This window comes from Erpetoichthys calabaricus, chromosome 16 (assembly GCF_900747795.2).
Source record: "Erpetoichthys calabaricus chromosome 16, fErpCal1.3, whole genome shotgun sequence".
Lineage (NCBI taxonomy): Eukaryota > Metazoa > Chordata > Cladistia > Polypteriformes > Polypteridae > Erpetoichthys > Erpetoichthys calabaricus.
In genome coordinates, this window is record NC_041409.2 from 46,805,443 (window position 1) to 46,830,705 (window position 25,263).

At 38.3% G+C, this 25,263-nt stretch overlaps 1 protein-coding gene across 1 annotated transcript in view; it reads right to left on the reverse strand.

The window, feature by feature from the left end:
- LOC114666991 (signaling lymphocytic activation molecule-like) overlaps positions 1–12,858 on the reverse strand; it is a 55,196-nt gene extending 42,338 nt beyond the window's left edge. The window contains exon 1 of the mRNA XM_051919736.1: positions 12,657–12,858. Coding sequence (XP_051775696.1) covers positions 12,657–12,735 — 79 coding nt within the window. The 5' untranslated portion in view covers positions 12,736–12,858. The remainder of the gene's footprint in view (positions 1–12,656) is intronic.
- Between the last annotated feature and the right edge of the window lie 12,405 nt (positions 12,859–25,263).

Here is a 25,263-nt window from a genome sequence, read left to right on the forward strand (position 1 = left end):
TTTTGCAGCGTTTGACACCATTGACCATTCTTTTTTACTGCACAGGCTAGAAAATGATGTTGGGCTTGCAGGCACTATAATTGCCTGGTTTAGCTCTTATTTATCAAATCAATTCAGCTACATACAGAAATGTGCAGACAGTACTCCATCATTATACACAAAACTGAGATATGGTGTCTCACAAGGCACAGGAATGGGACCTTTACTGTTTTCACTTTATATGCTTCCACTGGGATATATCATTAGAAAACATAATGTTAATTTTCACTCATACATAGATGACACCCAGTTATTACTTTCTTTTAGATCAAATGTAGTTTCTCCAATGTTGTCTTTAATTAGTTGTGTTAGTGAATTAAAGGAGTGGATGGATGAGAACTACTTGCCTTAAAATGCCGATAAAAGAGATGTTAATTATTGGAGAGAATGATATTGATCGCAAAAATATTTTGTCATCATTTAACTCAGTTGGAATCACCATTAATTTTACTGAATCAGCCTGCAATCTGGGTGTTATCTTTGACTTTAGCATGTCATTTAAAGCGCACATTTCAAAGCTGTCTAAATCATGTTTCTTCCATCTTAAAAATGTTGGGAACTTAAGGTGTTTTCTAAATAAGCTGGATTTTGAGAAATTAACTCATGCATTTATTTCTAGTAGGATTGACTATTGCAATTCAGTGTTCACTGGATGGTTCTTTATACAGCTTCCAGTTAATCCAAAATTCTGCTGCAAGAATTATTACAAGAACAAGAAAATATGAACTCATAACTTAAATCCTTACACTGACTCCCAGTTAAGTTTAGGGCAGATTTCAAAATCCTCCTTTTAACATATAAAGCATTAAATTGGCAAGGTCCGGCTTACTTGTCTGAATTTTTCATGACTTACAAACCAGAATGTACATTAAGATCTCAAGATGCCGGTCTGCTTATGATTCCAAGTATTAATAAAATAACAATGGGAGGTTGTGTTTTTAGTTACAGGGCCCCTAAATTGTGGAATGGTCTGCCTGCTACTATAACAGATGCTATTTCAGTCTCAGCTTTCAAACCCTGCCTGAAGACTCACTACTTCAGTTTAGCATATCCTGACTATAGCTGCTGATTAACTGTACAGACTGCATCTCTGTTGTTGGTCATTAGCACTAAAATATAAGTAATATGATAGCTATAATTTGTTACTAATCCTCACCTATTCTGTTTCTCTTCTAGGTACTCAAATGTGGCACTTGGTGTCACTGCCCACCTGCCAAGTTGTTCTGCCTGCCTAAGGTAAAGTCATCTCTATTGGAGGATCACACCGTCTGGACCCTTAAACTCTAGTAATATTCTCCCCCTTGACTGTTTGTTGTTTGTCATTCTATTAGGTTAGCTTTACCCTTTTTTATCTGCTCTCCTAACTTTGTGCTCCTTTTATTCCTTACTTAAAAGCTCTCCACTTTCACTGTTTGTACTCCTTTGTATTAATGAACCCTTATGCTGTCACCCTCTTAACTGCTTTACTTTCCTAACAGCTAAGAACTGTTCAGTCTAGAAAAACTCGCTAAATATCTGCTGCTAGTTAATTTCTTACTTTCTTGTCTACTCCTACTCCTCCTTGTGCCTTAATGCTAGTTGTCTGCCTAGGTACCACTGAGCCCTTCTCTTTACCGCTTTAAAGTCAGCCATTTCCTTTTTTCCAACACAGGAATCATTGTTTCTGTTACTTTTAACTACTCACTGCTACAACGGCAGTTATTTACTTACAGAGATGCCAGTCTCAACTATCGTTGCTTATTACACTGCCTCGCCAATGCTAATTTGAATACGAATAATTAGAACAAGAACAAGAACAAGTACAAGTAACTATTCCAAACACTCCACAAACGCTGAGCTGCTTTTGTTCCTGTGCAGGACAAAAAAAAGCAAAGAACCTGTCTAAAGGGAAAAAAGGGAATACACCCTCACAGCCCCTTAGTGGCAACCAAAACACAAAGTTTTTATGAGCAAATGTATTTTTAATTAACTCTCACACCACAGAACGCAAAAACTCTCAGCTGTTTCTCTTTCTTTTGCTATGGATGACATCAGCACCTGAGAGAAGATATGTTACAGATACATTTTATTTTTAATAAATATAATGTTTTACATATACTGATAAAAATGATACATATTTGAAACATATTTGGCATTTTCAAAAGCATGTTGCTTGGTTTTACTTTTTATGGGGGATTTTTAAATTGAAACAATAGCGGCGCGCTTAGACGCTGCGGCTGTGTGCTCTCTGACTCAGATTTTGGTTTTTCCAGCCTACCTTTATAAATACAAGTATAGCTGGCAGGATATTTTATCTATCGGCTTACGGAGCGAGAGTTGCTCGACATTCGAGTTTCTCCGCGTCTACAACATTCTGGACGACATTGCACGAACACCGGCCTCTCCGTGGATTACAATCCCAGTTTTGAGGAGCCAGCGGTGGCGCAAAGAGCATAAACAAAAGAGGGGGTGCTGAGGTGGCGTGCTAGTGAGGCTAAGGAAGTAGCCACACAAACCACCGCTTCCAAGCATTTTCTCCTCAAATGTAAGGTCTCTGGCAAACAAACTGGACGAGTGGAAGCTGCGGATTGCAACGGAAAAGATCATCAGGGACTGCTGCATCCTGCTGATCACGGAGACGTGGCTTAATCCACTCATACTGGACGCGGCGATCGAGATAGCAGGCCACACAGCATACCTGCAAGACAGGACAGAGCGCTCCGGTAAGAAAAGAGGAGGGGGGCTGTGCATTTATGTGAACAATAGCTGGTGCACAAATTCAACCATAGTCACCAGTCACTGCTCTCCAGACGTGGAGTTTATGACAATTAAATGCAGACCCATATACCTCCCTCGTGAATTCAATGCTATACTGCTAACTGCTGTGTACATAGCACCAGATGCTAATGCTAACTCGGCTCTGGGGCTTTTGCATGACACCATCAGTAGTAAACAGAGCAAGTATCCTGAGGCTGTTCACATCATTTCTGGGGACTTTAATCATGCAGATCTGAAAGCAGTTCTCCCCAAATTCCATCAACACATAAAGTGTGCAACCAAGGGAGTAAAAACACTGGACAAGTTGTACACAAACATCAGACAGGCCTATAGGGCTAAGCCCCTAGCACACCTTGGCCAGTCTGATCACACGTCCTTGCTTCTAATCCCTGCATATACTCCCCTCAGGAAACAAGCTCCCACTATGACCAGGACTGTTACCATATGGCCCGAGGAGGCCTCCCAACAGTTGCAGGACTACTTCCAGAGAACCGATTGGGAGGTTTTCAATCACCAAGACTTGGAGAACCACACTATGGCAGTCCTGGATTACATCAGGTTCTGCACGGACAACGTCACCAGGGACAGACACATAAGGATTTTTCCTAACAGGAAGTCCTGGATGACGAGGGATGTCCAGAGTCTGCTGAAAGCTAGGAATACTGCTTTCAGGTCTGGGGATGGGGCTCTTTACAGTGTAGCCAGAGCGAACCTGAAGAGAAGCATCCGAGAGGCCAAGGCAGCATACAGAAGGAGGACAGGGGACCATCTGAGGAGCAACAACTCCAGGCAGGTGTGGCAGGGTGTCTAGCACATCACCGGCTACAAATCCAGCAACTCCTTGGACGCTGAGGGAGATGCTTCTCTGGCAGAGGAGCTGAACATCTTCTTTGCCCGCTTTGAGGCGACACCAACAGCAGCTCCATTACAGCAGCCTGTTCACAACAGCAATATACTCACAGTGGAAGAGTGTGAAGTGAAGCGGGTGATGAAGAAGGTGAACCCGAGGAAGGCTGCAGGACCCGACGGTGTGGCTGGATGGGTGCTGAAAGACTGTGCAAATCAAATGGCCGGAATCTTCACTAGGATTTTCATCCAGTCCCTGTCCCAGGCCACTGTCCCATCCTGCCTCAAGTCCTCAATCATTGTTCCACTGCCGAAAAAATCCATCACGAACAGTCTGAATGATTTCTGCCCAGTGGCACTCACATCTGTCATCATGAAGTGCTTTGAGAAACTGGTGCAGAGTCATATCATCGCCTGCCTGCCAGCAGACCTGGACCCATTTCAATGTGCTTACAAAGCAAAGAGATCCACGGAGGATGCTGTGGCCACAGCCCTTAATGCTGCCCTGACCCACCTGGAGCAGCAGGGGAGTAATGACAGACTGCTCTTGTAGACTTCAGCTCGGCGTTTAACACCATCCTCCCACAACGACTGGCAGATCTGGGACTTCCATCACTCACCTGCAGTTGGATACTGAACTTCCTGTCTGGTCACTCCCAGATTGTCAGGCTGGGTCTCCACACATCCACTGCTCTCAGCCTCAACACCGGGACGCCGCAGGGTTGTGTGCTCAGCCCGCTCCTCTACACACTTTACACATATGACTGTGTCCCCACTCACCATAGCAACAAGATCATAAAGATTGCTGATGACACGACGGTGGTCGGACTCATCTCGGGCAAGGAGGGTGAGCTGGCATACAGGGACGAGGTGGAGCGGCTGTCAGAGTGGTGCACAGACAATAACCTGCTCCTCAACACCACAAAAACAAAGGAGCTTGTTATTGACTTTAGGAAAAACAAAACTGACATCCAGCCACTCATCATTGGCGAGGCCTGTGTGGAGAGGGTCTGGGAGTTCAGGTTTCTGGGCATTGAGTTGGAGGATGACCTGACCTGGAGCGCCAACACCAAGGAGCTGCTGATTTCTCAGTTTTTTTTATTTTTAATAAATTTGCAAAAACCTCAAGTAAACTTTTTTCATGTTGTCATTATGGGGTGTTGTATATAGAATTCTGAGGAAAAAAATGAATTTAATCCATTTTGGAATAAGGCTGTAACGTAACAAAATGTGGAAAAAGTGATGCGCTGTGAATACTTTCCGGATGCACTCTATCTATCTATCTATCTATCTATCTATCTATCTATCTATCTATCTATCTATCTATCTATCTATCTATCTATCTATCTATCTATCTATCTATCTATCTATCTATCTATCTATCTATCTATCTAAATGTTTTTATTTTTTTAAATGTTTGACATTTGAGATATTTTGTTACTAATTGTAAGTTATTTGTTTTGTAGTTAAAATGACGTAATGCACAATTTTCTTAGATTGTTTCACTAGTTGCTATCATATATTTGCCATGTATGACAGTTTGATTGATGTGCAATAGGTTTGTATTATCAAAGTTGAGTTCATATGATTTCCTTGTTTTCGTTCTGCAGGTTTCCTTTAAGCACACAGTATTTTAAAGAATTTCACCTCTATTTAAATACTAACTTTATATCTTGAAGAGTCGCTAATATGAACGGTGTTTTTGTATATGTCGTTCATAATAAAAATCATTGAGTGACTCATTAATGACATGACCATTTTTATTTGCACTGGGATAGGCTCTGATTGTTCTGAGATCCTGCTCTGGATAAACATGTTTAGAAAATGGATGGATGGATTTCCTTAAATGAATGTTCAAATATTCTGGGGCAGGAACATTATCAGGAAATGGCTAGGAACTGTACAAGACACATGAGCTTTGCATCTGGTGGTGTCCTACTTCTCTGAAAATATGTAACAGCACTGCTTTTGCTGCTAATTAATCATTCTGCTGCAGTTTCTAATTTGATTTCTGCCTACTGCTGCTGTCTCGTTCACACGGCTTTAATTCTTTCAACCACTCATTAGAAAGATATCCCAGGACTCATCCACCTCTGTCACTACAGACATTGTGCATTCCTCATACAGCTGCCTTTGCATCATTTTCCTTTGCCCGGCAAATGTGAACAATTTAATCACTGCAGTGTTTTATTGTTTTTATTTTTATGGTGCCTTTAAGATTTGCACCTAGAGACTGGCCTTTAATTTCCTCGTGCACTTCACTACACATTTATTGCACATATTTTGCACGAATAATTTGAGTACACAATTAATTTTACTATTTAATTTTCATTATTTCTCATCAGTGTCATATTTTAAACTGCTACTTTCACCTAAACTTTAGGTGACCATGTCTTTTAAACGTAAAGTTTTTAGAGGCATGGCTTTCTTTCACTGGTGAAAGATTCTCACCGATCTTCTCTGAAACCGAGAAATGAATGAAAGAGCTTGGTGAGAGACTAGTGAGATGAGCACAAGTGAAACTCTCACCATTCATTATCAAGAAACCATCCCTATATCTGTAGCAGTGTGCACAGTATTTGTTTGCTGCTCAAAAGGCATAGCCGCTATGGAAGCTGTGCAAAGAACAGCAACTGTGCTTAAAGGAAACGTCCTACCTGACAGGCATAGTGAAATAAAACATTTTTTTTCTTGAACAGGGAAGATTGTATGAAGACCTAATCCAGGTTGTCAAACTTCAACAAGCATCAGAATTTTTTAATTTAAAGGCTGAAAAACATACTCACAGGCACCAGTGGAACCAAAGGATTCACATTTAAGATAGAATCCATGAATATTAATGCAAAGAGTTGCAAAAATTTGAAACACAAACAATAAAATGACAAACCAAAATAAAAAATCAGGAAGCTTGAAAATTTTAAATAATATCTGGATGAGATTCTGGAGCCAAACAACCATGATAGATAAAGCAGAGTCCTTAATTTGTGACATTTGTTTTGTTCTTACAAAAAGTAAATGGGTGGCAACTCTGTTAATTTATGGGCTGAATTTAAGATAAATGACAAACGTATACATTTAGGGAAAAAAAACACTGTGCTCGTGAAGTCAGAATTTTAAAAAGAGCAAACAGGTCTTTCCGATTTCAAGAATTTGCAAAAATATAAATAAATAAATAAATAAAAAATACAAAAGCCCTGATACAATACAAATCCCATAAAAGCAACAAACTAATATTTAAAAAAAAAACATGCACACACACACACAAACACGCACGCAAACTTTCAATTCTGTTTTACAGATGAGCTGCTAAATACTCTGAATTTTTTATATAACAAGTACACAATTAATAGATTAATTAGTAAACTTTATTAATAAATATGCAATATTTTGGAAAAAATATGTTGCAGTGTTAAGCTCAAATTGTTGTTAGTATTTTAGAGAATATCAAAATAATGTGTTACTGTATTACAATATGTTATTTATAAGGTAGTTAATTTGATTTCTTCACAAATCATTAATATTTTGGATAAAAACTCCAGTAGACCTATTTAAGTCCTTCTTCTCCACCAAGAAGAAAAGCAAAGACATCAATCAATGGAATGTCAGAGTTTAAAAATTCTACAGCTATTAAATAATGCAAGAAGTGAAAAGTGTTAATTAAGGATTTCCACATACCGCTGCAGAAGATTTGACAACGTTTAAGAAGTAACAGGATGAGATAATGGAACAACTGAGCTGTTAGCTTACCACACACATTTGTAGGACTATTTAGGACATTAGTACAATGTTGGTGAGAAAAGCCCAATCGGTCCAGCCATGCTTAACCAGTCCTTTTTGAACATTGGTGCTTTGGGCTCTGAAAAGGTCCTTAACATGTGGACAAAGTAGAGATCTATCTAACAAGATACTGACATATCAAGAAAATGTTAACTTAGCCTGCAAAGATCTTCTGCTCACAATGCATATATTTGCAAGTCATTTGCTCCAACAGAGTTGAGCCAGCCTCATTCATTGTGTATAAACTGCACCACAGAATAAAAATACAAGGATATAGTAATTTATTAATTGCAATGACGTTTGGTAGAAAGAATGACCGTGTCAGTAAAACAAAAATATTGAAACTGAAGTGCTACATGTAAACTAGGTTAAATGACATCTCTGTAATAGTAGTTTAAAAAAATATCACTAGCTGCAGCAAATGGTTTCAACTGTTTTTGCTTACATGCTAAGCTGTTTAGGTTGTTGGTATTTCTTTAAAGTATGGTCTGATGGAAAACCCACTGAATTAAGAATTAAAGGCCTTATTTTCATATTTTGTATTTCTATAAAACTGTTTGTAAAAATTTAAGATTAATGAAAGATTGGCACACTTTTTTTTTTATTTTATGTTTTTGTAGTTCACACAAGAAAGATGACTGTGTTAAAAGAAAATATTAAAATGTAACCAATGTTTTCCGCTCTCATTATTGCATTATCTGCTGTGGGTTGGCACCCTGCCCGGGATTGGTTCCTGCCTTGTGCCCTGTGTTGGCTGGGATTGGCTCCAGCAGACCCCCGTGACCCTGTGTTCGGATTCAGCGGGTTGGAAATTGGATGGATTATTGCATTATTACAGCCTAAAATTCCAAGGTTGCATTACTTAATTGATTTAACTGAGTATAATATGCATTCCAAATATGCTCAATTAAATCAATTAAAAATGTTTAATTAATAAGGCACAGCTTCTGCTCAGTATTCGAGTACTAACAAACTTATTCAAGCTAACATTTTTATTTAACTTTAAAATGTATGCATTGCAAACACTAGTTTTCTTTAAACATAAACTGCAATGTTTAATATACCTAAAGAGCTCAATGGCAAACTTTTTTTTTTCTTTTTTTTTTTGTAAATCCAATACATAATTTTTACAATGATATGGATTCATATTTTGGTCTAAAAAACATTTTCATTATTACATAACTCTATAAAAAACACTTTTGCATCTTTATTTTTAAACGTGTTGTGCTCCATTTTGAGTGCAGCAAATTGTGTATATTTTAGTGAGGAGTGGATATGTTGCTTTGTAAATGTACAATTGATTAAAACAATACTAACATATAAAACAAATGAATGAATATCAGGTAATATTATACTGCACTAATTCCTACAGAATCCATCTCTGTGCTTTCCAGGTTGCAACATTATTAATGACAACAGCAAAATTCACTTGTTGGTCGAGTTCTGATTATCAAATTCTGACAATATTGCAATATTGTGTTGTCTTTGTTTTTACATTGTTGGGTTCAAGTAAGAAGTTTCTCATGGATTTCTGACCGTTGTCTTCATAAGGCCAGCTTGATTAGGAGGCACTGTGATAGGGAGCTGATTTACAAAATGACCCACTCAGTGCAAGTTATCATGCAATCCTGTTTTCTCTACTCTCAGCTAACCCGTCCACTCTTCCTGATATTGTTATCAATGGTACTGTTGCAAAACAATTTCTGCACAGTACTTTCTGGGCTCTCTGAAAACACAGAGGCCATGGACAATATATTCACGACGACCTCCACGCTCCTAACAAAAAAGACTTCTGATTTAAAGTACTGTCTGCAGTGATACCTAATTCTCAGAGTATTTTGTACAGTCAGGCTTTTTACTGAACTTGCATTAGTTCTTGCATTTGCGCACATGGTACAGAACATATAAAGAAGTGCAAAATCAACACCATAGGACAGGGGTGTCCTGGAGGGCCACAGTGGCTGCAGGTTTTCATTCTAACCCTTTTCCTAATCAGCAAGCAGTTTTCACTGCTAATTAACTCCTTTTCCCTTTCATTTAATACCCCTGTTTTTAAGGACTCAGTCCTCTCAGTTGATTCGTTTCTTCATTAAATGACAGCCAAACAGAAATGAGATATGAAACGAGCCAACAGATGAGCAGCTACATCGGGGTTTCAAACTCCAGCCAATTTCACTCCAACCAGTTTCTTAATGAGAAGCCGATTCTTGCTGTTAATTAAACCTGTTACTTAATTCCATGGCTTGTTGCTGCTCTCATTCTGCCACAGCAGACATTCCCAAAACTGTTGAGTTTCTGTTTTTTCTAAAGAACATCCTCACAGTGTTTTGGTGACCTCTAGAGATCAACCTTACTGAGACCTTCACCTTTCTTTATCTTCAGATACTGTGGTTAGCGTGTCATGTTTTGGCTCGTTTTGTATCTCATTATTGTTTGGCTGCTAATTGAGGAAAAAGAAATAACTAAGGGGCCTGAGTCAAGTTAATTAAAACTAAGGCAAAAGCAGTTAACCAGCACCAAAAATTGGTCAAGAATTAAGAAGATGGTCAGAACGAAAACCTGCAGCCACTGCGGCCCTCTGGTTCAGAGTTACTGTATGCTGATTCAGTGTTCAAAGTAGAACAAACAATTGCCGTATCTTTTTATGTTTTGCCTTTTTTATGATTGAGGCTTTTGGGGGAATTCCTCTTCAATGTCCCAAGATGCACTGATATATAAAAATAAACGAAGAAGAGAGGGGTGGTGTGTGCTGTATATTTAAAAGTATGAAAGCACGCATACTGTATATATGGAAATGAGTATGGAGAGCGGATGGGGCGGGGAGGGGAGGTTGAACTGCATTGTGAGATGTACCAGCATGCACCACTAAGCAAACATTTTCTGACATTATTGTTAAAGTCATAAAGTGGAAGTGCTGGTACTGCATATCTGTGCATACCAACTGACTTCAAGCACAATTCCCAAAAGTAAAGCTAAAAATTGCTTACTGTGAACCACCACAGGGTGCTCCAGCTGCCCAAACCCGAAACAGCCAGGCAGAGACACGAGTTCCAGGCAAAGCATACGTTTATTTCTGTGGGGAGCGCTTTTTGCTCACTCCCCATGACATAGCACAGTACAACACTAAGCACAGTGTACAATGCAACACCTTGACTTTCTTTCTTTCTTTCTTTCTTTCTTTCTTTCTTTCTTTCTTTCTTTCTTTCTTTCTTTCTTTCTTTCTTTCTTTCTTTCTTTCTTTCTTTCTTTCTTTCTGTCCACCTCCAGTCCTCCCTAGTCAGCTTCGTCCTCTTCCTCCCAACTCTGGTTCCAAATGAAGGTGGGCAGCTCCTTTTATGCTGCGGCTGGCAGTGCTCCAGGTGGCTCCTTAGCAAGGTCTGGAGTCACTCACAAGTGGCGTGAAAGCCCAACATAGCAGGACTCTGCTGTCTCTGCAGCTCTCCCTAGTGGCCCCCATGGAACCTAACAGGGCTTCATCAAACTCCAACTCCCAGTGTGCCCTGCGGGAATCTGTAGCGCCAGAGCCAACCAGGGGGCTGCCCTCCAGCATCCTGGGGAAGGTAAGGCCTTGTGGATGCTCTCTCCCCCGGTCCTTCCATCCAGCTGGCATCCCAGCTGGGTAATGGCCCTGGCCGTCCATCAAATTATGCATTTATCTTTCATTGATTTAGGCCTCTAAAACACAAGTTTCTACGCTCGTATATATTTATTTTATTCATTATTTATTCATTCATTTATTTATTTATTCAACAAGAGTAATTTTCTGTTTCAATAAAACTTTGCTATGGCTTCATCCAGTTCTTTAAAAGAGATTATGTGAAAGAGGCCCCCACAGCGCTTAACTTGGTGTATGTGACATGAGAAGGTGGATACATAAATACAAGTAATTATGAATGACTAGATGGACTTGATGGAAGGGGCAAAAGAAATTGGTTGAATATTCACATTGATTATATCATTTCTCCCTGCTATTATCAAATTACGAGAGAAGCTCACAAATCTTTTTACCATGCACTGTAAGTCTGTTAATCCAAATATGTGTTTAAATCATTGTCCATCCATCCATCCATCCATTATCCAACCCGTTATATCCTAACTACAGATCACGGGGGTCTGCTGGAGCCAATCCCAGCCAACACAGGGCGCAAAGTAGGAAACAAACCGGGAGCAGGGCGCCAGCCCACCACAGTAAATCATTGTAAGATATGTACATGTAAATAAACTACTTAATAGAACTGTGGTTATAATGGAAATATGAATAAAGCTTGATAAAATTTGGTTTCATAATAAAGAAAAGCCCACAGTTTGATTCCAACAGGTAATAAAAGTATACGACATTTCTGACCCCGTGACTCTGTTGTTAGGATATAGCGGGTTAGATAATGGATGGATGGATGGACTTTTCTGAGGCATTTAATGACATTTAATACAATATACTGCATTTGCAAATAAATGGAATCTCTCTCCATTTTATATTACATTTTATATTAAAATATAGTTTAACACTTCTGTTATGGGATTTTGGTACTTTTAATTGCTGCATGAGAAATGTTGTCATGGGGATATACTTAATTGTTTCAAAAAGTTGAATTTTGACATTTCATATTTGATTATGAAGCAAACTTGTTCAGACCCCTCATCTATTCTCTTAAAATAGATAATCAGTTATAGTGTTGCGATCGAGCACACCCTGGACGGGGCGCCGAACTATCGAAATGAACACTCACTGTAACACGCTGTTTCGAGTATTTAGCCAAATCATTCTGCTCGTCTCGTTAGGAACTCTGACGAAAAACCACAGAATGAAAGAACCTCCAAATTTCAAATAGGCACTTGCGAGACTGCGGGAATTAAAGCCAACGGTGTGAGAGGACCCTGCATCTCTTCTACTTTCGAGTATTTTTTTTAACAGTACAAGACATTTAACTTTCTTTAGATCTTTCCAAAAAAGTCTCACTGAAAAACATGAAATTCAAAGCAACCAATTTATTCAACTGCGCTCTTTCTAGTCGGCATTCTTTTTGTCAACGGCATACATACATTATTGACTGCATCAGTATTCTGACCACAAGTCTTACCCTTACGTTACAATGGGCAAACACCAACTCTATTTTTTTGTTCTCAGCCACACAATGCTTTTTACCGAAAGTGACGTAAAAGACGGCTATTTAGGTCAAATTCGAACTACAGAATTCTCATCAGTAATATGAAAGTTAATAATTATCGTGTATTCTTACTTATGAAGATTATCCAGTCGGATCTTCTGGTTATCCATTTAAAAGTCATCAGGAGACGCAAGTCCGATGCTGCAGGCATGGCAAAGTGAGAACAAATCAGGAAACGGTGCTCTCTGTAGTCAGCGCCGCAGCAACAAGGCAGGTTCCGTATAAAATAGTATAACGCTTCTTCGTTATGCTTCACTGGTCTTCTATTGCTAGTGTTGTTGTGCAAAACGCAGGTAGCGAAATATGAGTAGTGCATATAATCTACCCTTCTGATAAATCGATGTGCACATAGTACAGGTATATTTGCCGTAGTGACACTTAGATACGTTTAATTCGCTAATCATATATAGTGGCACACGCCTTATGCGTTTACTTGTTTGGCCTTTTAATCTTCTGTGTACTTGTTATTTCAGGTCCTTAAAGGATGTGTTTAACACAGTTCATTTTCTGTAATTGGCAACGTAAAGTCACAAGTATTCCAAGCTAAATGAGCCTGATGGACCAAATGGTCAAATATCTTATGTTATTTTATATTAAAAAAAAACTTTAGTGCAACGGTGTATTAAGTTCTCAATAGATCAAGGATATGGTTAAGAAATCGAACTTGTGGAAGAATAATTTTAGGGTAATGTAACATTCATCTTAAACAAATAGCATAAAGGGATAATAAATATCTGAAACCTGTTCAGGCACACCAGGAAACCTGATAAAGATCAAGTGAACAACAAAATGTACACTAAAATATAAGAATTGGTTCAGGAAAAGTACTGAGCTGGTCAAGTAAATAAAGAATGTACCAGAAGAAAGGCTGATGTAATATATAAAATGCAGTGAAGGATAACTAAGAGACGACTAAGAAATCAGCAGATGTCCTATAAACTAGAATGGATAGTTGTTATTTTCACAGAAATTTCAAGGGAGGTAACTCATCTCAAAAGGTATAAGAAGAACCAGAATATAATATAATAGACTTTAATTTTATATAAATCATTTGGGTGTAAACCAACGAACCAACCAGAGTAAAATGTATGCATTGATTGACACTGTGTGTAAATTCAACAGTTTATAAAATGAACCTCTTATTCTTTGTTTCTCTGACCATTCTGACCAGGCTGTAACAGACTGTTTTTGATGAATGCTCCCTCCAAGGCATTTTACTGAGTGAGGAGTAATTAAAACTTCAATGAACAGCATTTTGGGATTAATAAAGTATCTATCTATCTATCTATCTATCTATCTATCTATCTATCTATCTATCTATCTATCTATCTATCTATCTATCTATCTATCTATCTATCTATCTATCTATCTATCTATCTATCTATCTATTTCTCCTGCCTGATTAATGACTTGTCCTGTTAGGAGATGTTTGTTTCTTTAATAAGATGTTAAATTTCGACCACAAGCTGTTCTGCTTCTAGAAAAGACTGTTCTATATTTAGAGCTGCCTTCCAGAAAAGTTTTATTTAGAAGCTGCTCAAAACAAAAAAAAAAACAAAAAAACATTATCAATATTCAGGTCCCTGGCCACCTCCACACCACAGACATGTGCCACATATTAAATACAGTAGCAGGTTGTTGTAGATTTGTAATAATGTGGTTGACAGTAACCAGTCTGATGTAAGGTATTGCCTGTGCTGATTCAAAATTATTAATGTATTCTTTGCAACCAGATTATTTATGGAATTTAAATTGATTTGTGGATTTGAGCATATAAGTGTCATAAATTCTTTGATGTATTGTCACTGTTTATTTTACTCTCCTTATTTAAAAAAATCCTTCCAAAAGCATTTGTCCAGCTTGTACAAAAAAATAGTTTACAGTACAGGTTACATGCAAGTAAAAAATAATTGCAAAAGGAAAGCAAGGGAACAAAAAAATCTTTCATAACATTTGAAGTTATTCTACTTGGCAATACAAGAACCTGTGCATTTTATCCTAAATTCATAAAGTTGCCAAATGGTTAGACTATCAGCCATGCTTTGGGCAACTGCTACTCCAACTACGCAGAGATGCATAAATGGTGCAGAGTAGGCCCGAGACAGTTTTGCGAGTGCTCTTTTGGGAAATGCTGATCCTGACATTGTTACTTAGGCATTTTCAAAAAGTGGCAGTCTTATTGCTTGGGCATCAGCTAACATCAGCAAAAACAAATGAAGTGGTTATTGACTTTCACACTGCACCAAAGAGCTTCTTCAGGGAGTGAATGTAAAGCTGGTGCATTGCTACAAGTACATGGGGGGTTCACATCAATGACAAGCTGCACTAATCTTTTAACACAGAGGCAGACTCTTCTTTCTTAGAAGTCTGTGTTCCTTTAATGTGGGTAATGACATCCTTTACATATTCTATAACTATCTGATGGCCAGTGTGATTTTCTATCCTGTGGTGTACTGTGCTGGTAACATCACTTCAAGAGAGTCCCACTGAATCAACAAACTAATTAAAAGGGCATCATCAGTTATGGGACACCCTGTCAATCCCATAAGAGATAGTAGTGAAGGACAGAGTGAAAACAAATACCTGTGCAGGCTTCCAGAGCATGCGCCCTTTGAGGTTGTGAATGTCTTTTCTTTTATCAAATAAAATTAGTAAAGTGATGTGCATAAGGTGAGACAGGATTTTCCAGTACAATATTAAGTTTGCAAGGTGACATTAAAGTCTGGGGTGTTGTATATAATCAATTTAATCTTTAAAGAAGTTCATAAAAATCTGCACTGCTAATGATTGTAGGAACTTTGCATTTCAGTTCACAATTCCTGTTTGTTATCAACAGGATTATTTCTGCTGTCAACAATTATTCTAGAATAGTTTTCAGAGTTTTTTATGCCTTTTAATACTGTCTGTCCATGCGGTTTTGAATCACGTCTGATTACATACCTTCAGTGGGAGAGCCTTCATTGGCTGCTGAAGTCCACAGATCCCTAGTATCATCTCATGGAAATGATCGCAATAAATGTAACATAAGAATATTTTTAGATATTAAATAGGAACATCACCTCAAGAGAATATTCTAGTATTGTAGCAGCAGTATTGTAGTTACTAGTCACACATTTTTGTTGCTACCAGCCATGGGAGATGCCTCAAGAAATAAGAACTACACACTTTATACTAGATACAGCTAATCTTGCCCTGTCTCCCATTATGTAGCAATGTTAGAATCTTCAGTTGTCCTTCCGACTGTTGAGTTCTCTGCCTGAAATATGACAAAAAATATCCTCATTTTCAGCATGGGGCTGCTACTGAGACAAATTCTGATGCATAGTTCCAATCTCTATGTCACACTGCAGTTTATTTTAATCTGAAATTGTATTGGTAAGAAGGGCACAAACAAATCAAACATAATTAAGTAGTGATCAGATGTGACTTTATTTAATGAGTAACATTTACATTTTGAATCTCAACTCTGTATGTAATAATTAGATCTAATGAATGGTTATGAGTTGGGCAATTGGCAATCTGTCAAAACCATACTGTATATGTCAGATGAATGAAACTTTTCCAAAAAGATTCAGTTTCCACATCAAAGCAAATATTAAACATGCCCATCCCAATCAACACTATATGACTATTAGTCAGAGCTTAATCAGATAAAAGGCTACCAAATTCTTTCATGAACAATGACTATAGTCCTGGTGGTCTATATACCAGTATGACAATTGTGCTGCAATCAGTTTTAATGTCTAGTATGAGAACCTCAAAGGAAGTAAATTCTCCTAAATTTTTAGAAGCAGCTTGTAGTTCATTGCTCAGAGTCATCCAAAGCCCATCTTCTCAACCAAGATTTTTAGATTTCCAAAGGAATGTGTAACCATTTAATGTTGACTCAGCTAAAGGAATAGTAAGGAATTATAAGACAGGTTTTCATAAGAAGACACTTACCATATATACTTGCGGATAAGTTCTCCCGTGGATAAGTCAGGACTTGATTTTACAGTATAATTTCTGGTATTTTATAATGTCAGTCGTATAAGCCGAATGCAGAAAACTCACACTATTGGTACAAGGGATTATGATATTCTAACGCCCACCTGGGAGAGTAACCATGGAGCACACTGCCTTTTTATTCTATGTGGGTATCAGCGCGTGCTTCTAACCTCTCTCTCTGTCTCTCTCTATTGTGCCTATGTGACCACACGGTAATACCCGAACCATTCCGAAGCAACGTTTGCACTGATTTGTGTTTATTGTATCTCACACCCTCATATACCTTTATTGTAAGATCATCCCTTATCTATGATGGAGCATTCGATCAGAAGAAAATATGAAGCTGGTTTTAAATTAAACGTTGTTGAAGTAGCGAAGGAAATTGGTAACTGTGCTGTTGCAACAAATTTCGATGCATCTGAGAAACTGGTGCGAGATTGAAGGAGACAAGAAGATGTAAAAAAAAAAAAAATTAACTGTCTCATTTTTAAATGAACGTATAAGTCAAGGTCTGATTTTATGATTGATTTTTCGGGTTTCAGGACCCAACTTATACGTGAGTATATATGGTAATTCAAGATTGTTTAACAAAGCAACTTAATTGCCAAGATAGCAAAGGAATATCAAACAACATTTTAAACAGCAAAGATGTTTTTAAACTGGCATTACACTGTTAATTTTAATTTGAATTAAGTTACTAATAGTGGAGGATCTGATTTAGTCTAATTGACCTGATTTCTTGATCTAATTATGCTCTTTATCTTCTGATTATCAATCGGTCGATTTGCTACAGGACTAAATTTATAAGGTGCTCCACAAAGGAATTCTGTTTGCACGTTGCAGATCAAACAGAATTGTGTATAAACTTGAAAAAAGAAGGCTGCTATAACCTACTCTATTTACTTGGAGACAGCTAACATAAAAGTATTTATTTGCTCCATCTCCCTCTAGTTACTAGCCACTTATTTCAGTCCTCCCATCCATATTAGTCAATCATAACACTAAGTAATAATCAATCAATTCATTAATGGTTGTTAAATAGATTGTAAAGTATATTAAACATAATAAAATCAAGAAAATAGTAGAATATAGCACAAAAAATAAACCATAGTGGTAAGCCGGCTGATAACACTTTAAAGTGGCACCTAAGGTGAGGTGTTTCAGTGACCTTCTGGAATTATCTTTTTCAGAAGAATTGTGCTAGTGATGTGGAATGAATTCTTCTTTTAGGACTGCATTAATTGTACTGAGCGCTGCTTTTTCAGGCAGTCATTATGGTTGTTGTCAGTAGGACAGCAAATAAATGATCCAAGAAAAAGAGTTAGCCTTGCATTAATTACACGTTTTCTGGGAGCTGGACCAGAGTTTGGGCCATGGAAATTATGTGAGCTGCAGACATTCATTGGAGGAGGGTAGCAGGGATCTAATCAGGATGCTACTTGGGGTAAGGGTTGAGCCATCAATGGGAAGACCATGTGCATGTTGTACGTAGTCTTGAAGAGTGCCGGCAAATGTACTACGGCCACTAGCTGGACACCAAGTGAGCTGATTGTGTTATGGGGTTTTGCCAAGTCATCGTCCTCTACAGAAAAACCTGCCTGAATATGCATTGGTTTAATGGATATGACTCTCTGGGAACATTGCCATTCAGTTTGCGATTGTATTAGGGAAAAGGGTGGAATTAGAAGACATGCTCCTGGGAGATTTAATGGAATTAGGGACTATATGGACTACACTGAAGCAAAAATTTAGACTCTGTATAGGAACTGCAGCAGCATTTTATTTCAGAGTGAGGTATTTCACCCAAATCCAGTATATCTGTATTTTTCCCCAAGTAGTAGTAGTAGAGTTATATCATGTTAGCCAATATGGTTACAATGAGAAGTCAAGCAAAATGACACCTTTTATTCATTAACGGATCAGATTACAATATGCAAACTTTTGAGACAACTCAGGCCCCTTCTTCAGACAGTTTATAATCAAGTGGTACATAGTGGTCTGATTGTAGTTTTCTGACACCTCGTACCTGAGCCACTGTATCACCATATCCATATCACTTCATACTGCTTTTCCTTCTATCTGTGTAATTATGTTGTCTCATGTCACTTCTGTTTTGTGATTGGACCGTCTAGAATTGGGGCCATCATTACCTCAACCACTTGTGGTTCGTTTGCATGCACTTTGATTGAGTTATGTCTTATTTTGAGTATTGCTCTTTTTTCGATTTTCTTGGATTTAATTGATTTCTGCTTCTGTCTTTGGTCTTCGATTTCTTAAATTGTATATTTGGACTTTGTTCCTGTGGGTGGCCATTAAGACAAATCCCTTTGTCCTCCTTTTTTGCTTTTCTGAGCGTTTTGTTATATTTTCTGATTTTGTTAATAAATTCACCTTTAATAAAGATTCTTTGCTGCCCATCACTCTACAATACATGGCTTTACAATAATCCCCTCCCTTCCATGACATTTTGATCATTTTTAGGACATTCCTTATATATTTGAACTTTTGACATCAAAGCCCCATTTGACCTGGTATAAGCTAAAGCCAGCCATTGTAGTGGGCACTGAGGCTGTCTTGGAGTATACCTTCAGGACTCTGGTCGACTTTTGTTGTTTTAAATGTGCTCTACAAATAAAATTGACTTGATTTGACTTATCTGGGCAGGTTGGTTAGGATTCCGGCCTGCTTTGTGGTTTACTTTTGAAGGTCTCACACATTTGTGATTTTTATGTGTTGTGAATCACAACAGTGTGGGTGTCCAGTAATGCTATGGGAATACTTTTATGGTGGTATCAAATGTTTGTTGGTGCTGTGGGTGTCCTTGTCAAAGCCAATGACTCTACCCTCTCCAAATTAGACATATGACTCCTTAGGCAGAAGAGCAGTAAAAAGAATGAGGATGACCCATTTTGAGTTTCTAGGTGTAAGTTCCATCAATATTTCACTAGTCAATAATAGACTGGCACCACCACTTGGAAATGAGATATGCAGTACCATCATCATCTTGGGTGGAAGGGTGGTGAACGTTTTTTGTTACACCGACTACAGCAACAATTTTACGACCTGATGTATTTCCTGTGGAGATTCAGTGGAACACCAAAAACATGCAGTTAATTATGGCAAAGAGAGTTCTTGCTCAACTGCTGGATCATAAAGACATTTTACAACATACAGTACATGAACACAGCTACCCTGCCATAGTGGTAGTCTGCCACTTTTTGGGACACCTAAACAACTGATGCTGGGAAAGTAGCCTTATTTTAACAAAACAACAAATATTACCAATAAAAGAAAGAGCTGAACTTTTAATCCTGTATAGTGTCACTGTTTTACATTGTACTGCTCATTAAACTATACTGCTCAAAAAATTAAAGGAACACTTTTTAATAAGAGTATAGCATCAAGTCAGTTGAAATTTCTGGGCTATTGATCTGGTCAGTTAAGTAGCAGAGGGGGTTGTTAATCAGTTTCAACTGCTTTGGTGTTAATGAAAGTAACAACATGTGCACAAGAGGGGCAACAGTGAGACGACCCTCAAAACAGGAATGAATGGTTTAACAGGTGGAGGGAGGCCACTGACATTTTCCCTCCTCATATGTTTTTTCACTCGTTTTGCATTTGTCTACGGTCAGTGACACTACTGGTACCAAGAGGCGATACCTGGACCCTACAGAGGTTGCACAGGTAGTCCAACTTCTACAGGATTGCACATCAATATGTAGCATTGCCAGAAGGTTTGCTGTGTCTCCCAGCACAGTCCCAAAGGCATTGAGGAGACAAGCAGTTACTCTAGGAGAGCTGGACAGGGCCATAGAAGGTCCATAACCCATCAGCAGGACTGACCAGTATCTGTTTCTTTGGGCAAGTAGGAACAGGATGTGTACTAAAAAATTGCCTCCAGCAGGCCACTGGTGTGAATGTCTCTGACCAAATAATCAGAAACAGACTTCATTAGGGTGGCCTGAGGTCCCGACGACCTCTAGTGGGCCCTGTGCTCACTGCCTGCCCTGCACTATGGAGCTTGGTTGACATTTGCCATAGAATACCAGACATGGTAGATCCACCACTGGCGCCCTGTGCTTTTCACAGATGATAGTAGGTTCACCCTGAGCACATGTGATAAATGTGAAAGCGTCTGGAGAAGCCTTGGAGAACATTATGCTGCCTGTAACATCATTCAGCATGACCAGTTTGATGGTGGGTCAGTGATGGTCTGGGGAGGCATATCCATGAAGGGATGCACAGACCTCTACAGGCTAGACAACAGCACTTTGACTGCCATTAGGTATCGGGATGAAATCCTTGGACCCATTGTCAGACCCTATGGTGGTGCAGTAGGTCCTGGGTTCCTCCTGGTGCACAACAATGCCTGGCCTCATGCGGCGAGAGTATACAGGCAGTTCCTGAAGGATGAAGCAATTAATACCATTGGCTGGCCCCCACGCTCGCCTGACCTAAATCCAATATAACACCTCCTGAACATTATGTTTCGGTCCATCTAACATCACCAGGTTCCACCTCAGACTGTCCAGGAGCTCACTGATGCCCTTGTCCAGATTTGGGAGGAGATCCCCCAGGACAACAACAACAACAACATTTATTTATATATCACATTTTCATACAAATAATGTAGCTCAAAGTGCTTTACATGATGAAGAAAAGAGAAAAAAACAAAGTAAGAATTAAAATAAGACAACACTAATTAACATAGAATGCCCTCTGGGCATTCTGCCTAACATAAATGAGCAGTCCTCTTTGTATTTAGGGTTCTCATGGAAGGACTTGATGATGATGGTCATGTAGACTTCTGGCTTTTAATCCATCAATGTAGGAACATCATGGTGCTTTGATTAGGTGGTGGTGGCGCAGGTCGCCACCACAGAAAACTGGGAAAAAAAACAGAAGAGAGAGTAGCGGTTAGTATGGATTTTAGAGCCACCATGAATAGTTATGATAATTAATTGAATATACAGAGCATCAGGATTAAACTGAAATGAAGTTATGAGAAAGCCATGTTAAAGTAATGAGTTTTTAGCAATTTTTTTAAAGTGCTCCACTGTATTAGCCTGGCGAATTCCTACTGGCAGGCTATTCCAGATTTTAGGTGCATAACAGCAGAAGGCCGCCTCATCACTTCTTTTAAGTTTAGCTCTTGGAATTCTAAGCAGACTCTCATTTGAGGATCTAAGGTTACAATTTGGAATATAAGGTGTCAGACATTCCGATATATAAGATGGAGCGAGATTATTTAAGGCTTTTTAAACCATAAGCAGAATTTTAAAGTCAATTCTGAATGACACAGGTAACCAGTGTAGTGACATCAAAACTGGAGAAATGTGCTCGGATTTTCTTTTCCTAGTTAGGATTCTAGCAGATGCATTCTGCACTAGTTGCAAACGATTTATGTCTTTTTTGGGTAGTCCTGAGAGGAGTGCGTTACAGTAATCTAGTCGACTGAAAACAAAAGCGTGAACTAATTTCTCAGCATCTTTCAATGATATAAGAGGTCTAACTTTTGCTATGTTTCTTAAGTGAAAAAATGCTGTCCTAGTGATCTGATTAATATGCGATTTAAAATTCAGGTTACAGTCAACAGTTACCCCTAAATTCTATACCTCCGTCTTGACTTTTAATTCTAATGCATCAAGTTTATTTCTAATAACTTCATTATATCCATTATTGACAATCACTAAAATTTCTGTTTTCTCTTTATTTAGCTTGAGAAAATTACTATTCACTATTTAGAAACACAAGTAAGACATTGTGTTAGTGAAACAACAGAGTCGGGGTCATCGGGTACTATTGATAAATACAGCTGCGTGTCATCAGCATAGCTGTGGTAATTCACGTTATGCCCCAAGATAATCTGACCTAATGGAAGCATGTAGATTGAGAAGAGCAGCGGACCCAGGATAGAGCCCTGTGGAACACCATATAGAATATCATGTGTCTTTGAGTTGTAATTACCACAACTAACAAAGAATTGTCTACCTGCCAGGTAGGATTCAAACCAATTTAAGACACTGCCAGAGAGGCCCACCCACTGACTAAGGCGATTTCTAAGAATATTGTGATTACCATCTGTCATCTCATTAGGAGCATGCCCCCTCCCCCCCGACGTTGTCAGGCATGCATATAAGCACGTGGGGGCCATACAAACTACTGAGTATGATTTGGAGTTGCTACAATGAAATTTCGGCAAAATGGACTAGGCTGCCTGCCGCATCATTTTTTCCCTTTGATTTTCGGGGCGTCCTTGAATTCAGCCCCTGTAGGTTGATCATTTTCATTTCCATCAAACAATGTGGCATCCTTTCGTTCCTAACACATTACCCAGTCCATATCAGTATAGATATCCAGCAGGATTTTTTTCCCTCATTGAGATCTGATGTGTTTTCAAAGTGTTCTTTTCATTTTTAAGAGTAGTTTATATAGTGTACAAATCCAGAACAACAATATTTAAACTTATATACAATACATAAAATAAAACACTCTAGTCCTCATGAATGAAGAACTCAATGAACTAAACACCAATTAACTAATTTCAGCTAACACTTTAAAAAGAATAAATCTGAGAATTGTTCAAAACATCTTAAAAGAAAATCTCTATTCGGATGTTGTTTATCTTTTTTAAACGAGACCAATGTCACATTACATGAGTTTAAGTCATGGTCTTCTTTTACATAACCTTAAGAAAATAAGTAGGTTGTTGACAATTGCAGCACATGCCTGTTGACAACACTCAATGACTCAACTTATTACTATATACAACACTGTGCAACATGCTACAACATAATCAAACTGGTCTGATTTGTTTTTTTATAATTAGACGCTGGACATAGGGGTTGGATACTTGTGTTTTTGAGAGTTATCACATAATGAGTGCTCAAACGGATGTACAGGGCAGACAATTGCCACAAACACTGAGGAACATTGGTGTCTGGAAGGTAAAAATGGAAGTGAATCTTTTGGGCTGTTGAAATAGAGGAAATGTGGTCTGTTTAATGTGTTATACTAAAAAGAGTAAAAGAAAAAATTGAAGGTTAGTGCAGTTTCTCATTGGTTGGGTGCCTACTTTCATTGCACAATATGAGATTTAGAACTATGATAAAAACTCAGGAGGAAATTATATAATGAGTCACTCCCTGCAATTCCTATTCATACCAAAGTCATCAAGATTTAGAAAATGCAGTAGATGAATTTGACATGTTTTCTGACTTGAACTTCTATTGAGTCCTGTAACAAAACTCTCCTTTGAGAACAAAAATCTTTTCCAAAGAACTGCAGGTTGAATTTTTCAACACTAGCAAGACCTGAGAGAGAAATATTTAATGTTCTCTTTGTATTAAATAGGCTCCTTCTTTGATGATAAATTAATATGCTGCTCTCCTTTCTAATGTGATATTCCATTTATGCTTTACAGCTTCATTATGGTAGTTAAAGAGCAGCATAAAAGATATAATAAAGAAGCAGAACAGACAGCAGTGTAAATAAAAGCAAAGATTAAAATGAAACCTAAAGATACTGTATGACGGTGTTGTGATGTGATATTTTGCATACAAATTGAGAAATATTTTGTATGTCTTTATTTGTAACTTAGGCAAAACTAAGTCAGGAAAGAGAATTTTTACGACAGAGTTGGGGGAAGCGCTTGAAACAAGTTTGGTAAATGTTTCTCTGAAATCTTTCAACCCCCACATAAAGCCAGTCTGCCTAACTGACAAGCTTTACCTTAATGTATGGTTTGGAGGGTAGGTGTGAAGGTGTTCTATTCCTCCATTGGTCTAAAGTATGGCTGTTTGGAACTGGCTTGTATCAGAAGCCTCTAAGTACCATGACACCCTATTGGCTGTAGGGGTTGGACAGAAAATCTATACACTTGCTCACTCCCTCACTCTCTCTCTCTTACCAAACTGATGAATGACCATCTCACACCATGAACTGAAAAGGACAACACAATGAAAAGCACAGCTTGGCAGCCATATTGAGACAGGCATGCGGCCTGCTCTGAAGAAAGCTGAACACAAATAATGCCTTAACTAGAGACATTTTAAGTAACTAACAAGTCTGTGTGCCGCCTGAAACTATACATCACATCACCATTTATCAGGTGGTGTGGTTGCCAAAATTCAAATGTACTTTACATATTGTTATTATTTATGAATATTATCAATAATACATTGTTTAACTCTTTTAGGGCTAATTTTTTTTTTCTTTTCTCCCAGGGCTGAATATTTTTCCAGAAAATAACTTTTTTAAAAAAAGAACACAAAACAATTGTTTAACATATCAAATCAACAAAAAATATTTATTTTTGACTAATATAACTGTTTTGCATTTTGTATGAGCCTGCATACTATATAATTTAACATATTATTATTGCACATACTGTACATGTTACAAAGCAAAGTCCTGCAAAGTATGATAACGCTCAAAGCAGCCAATTGCATGCATTTCCACGTTGCACTGCTTACAATATGTGTTGCACTGGTGCCTCTTTTTGAGTAGTCTATTGCTGCACACAACACAGTCAGGCTTGTACTTTTTATCCTCATATGTGGCAGGAAAGTGGCGCTCAGTCAGCCTGTCTGGCACTGCTCTTTGTGCTGGCCTTCCTCGCTTTGCCAAAGGCACTCCAACATATTCTGCCAGCAAGCTGTCAACCACCTTCTTGCGGAAATCTGCCGCAGTC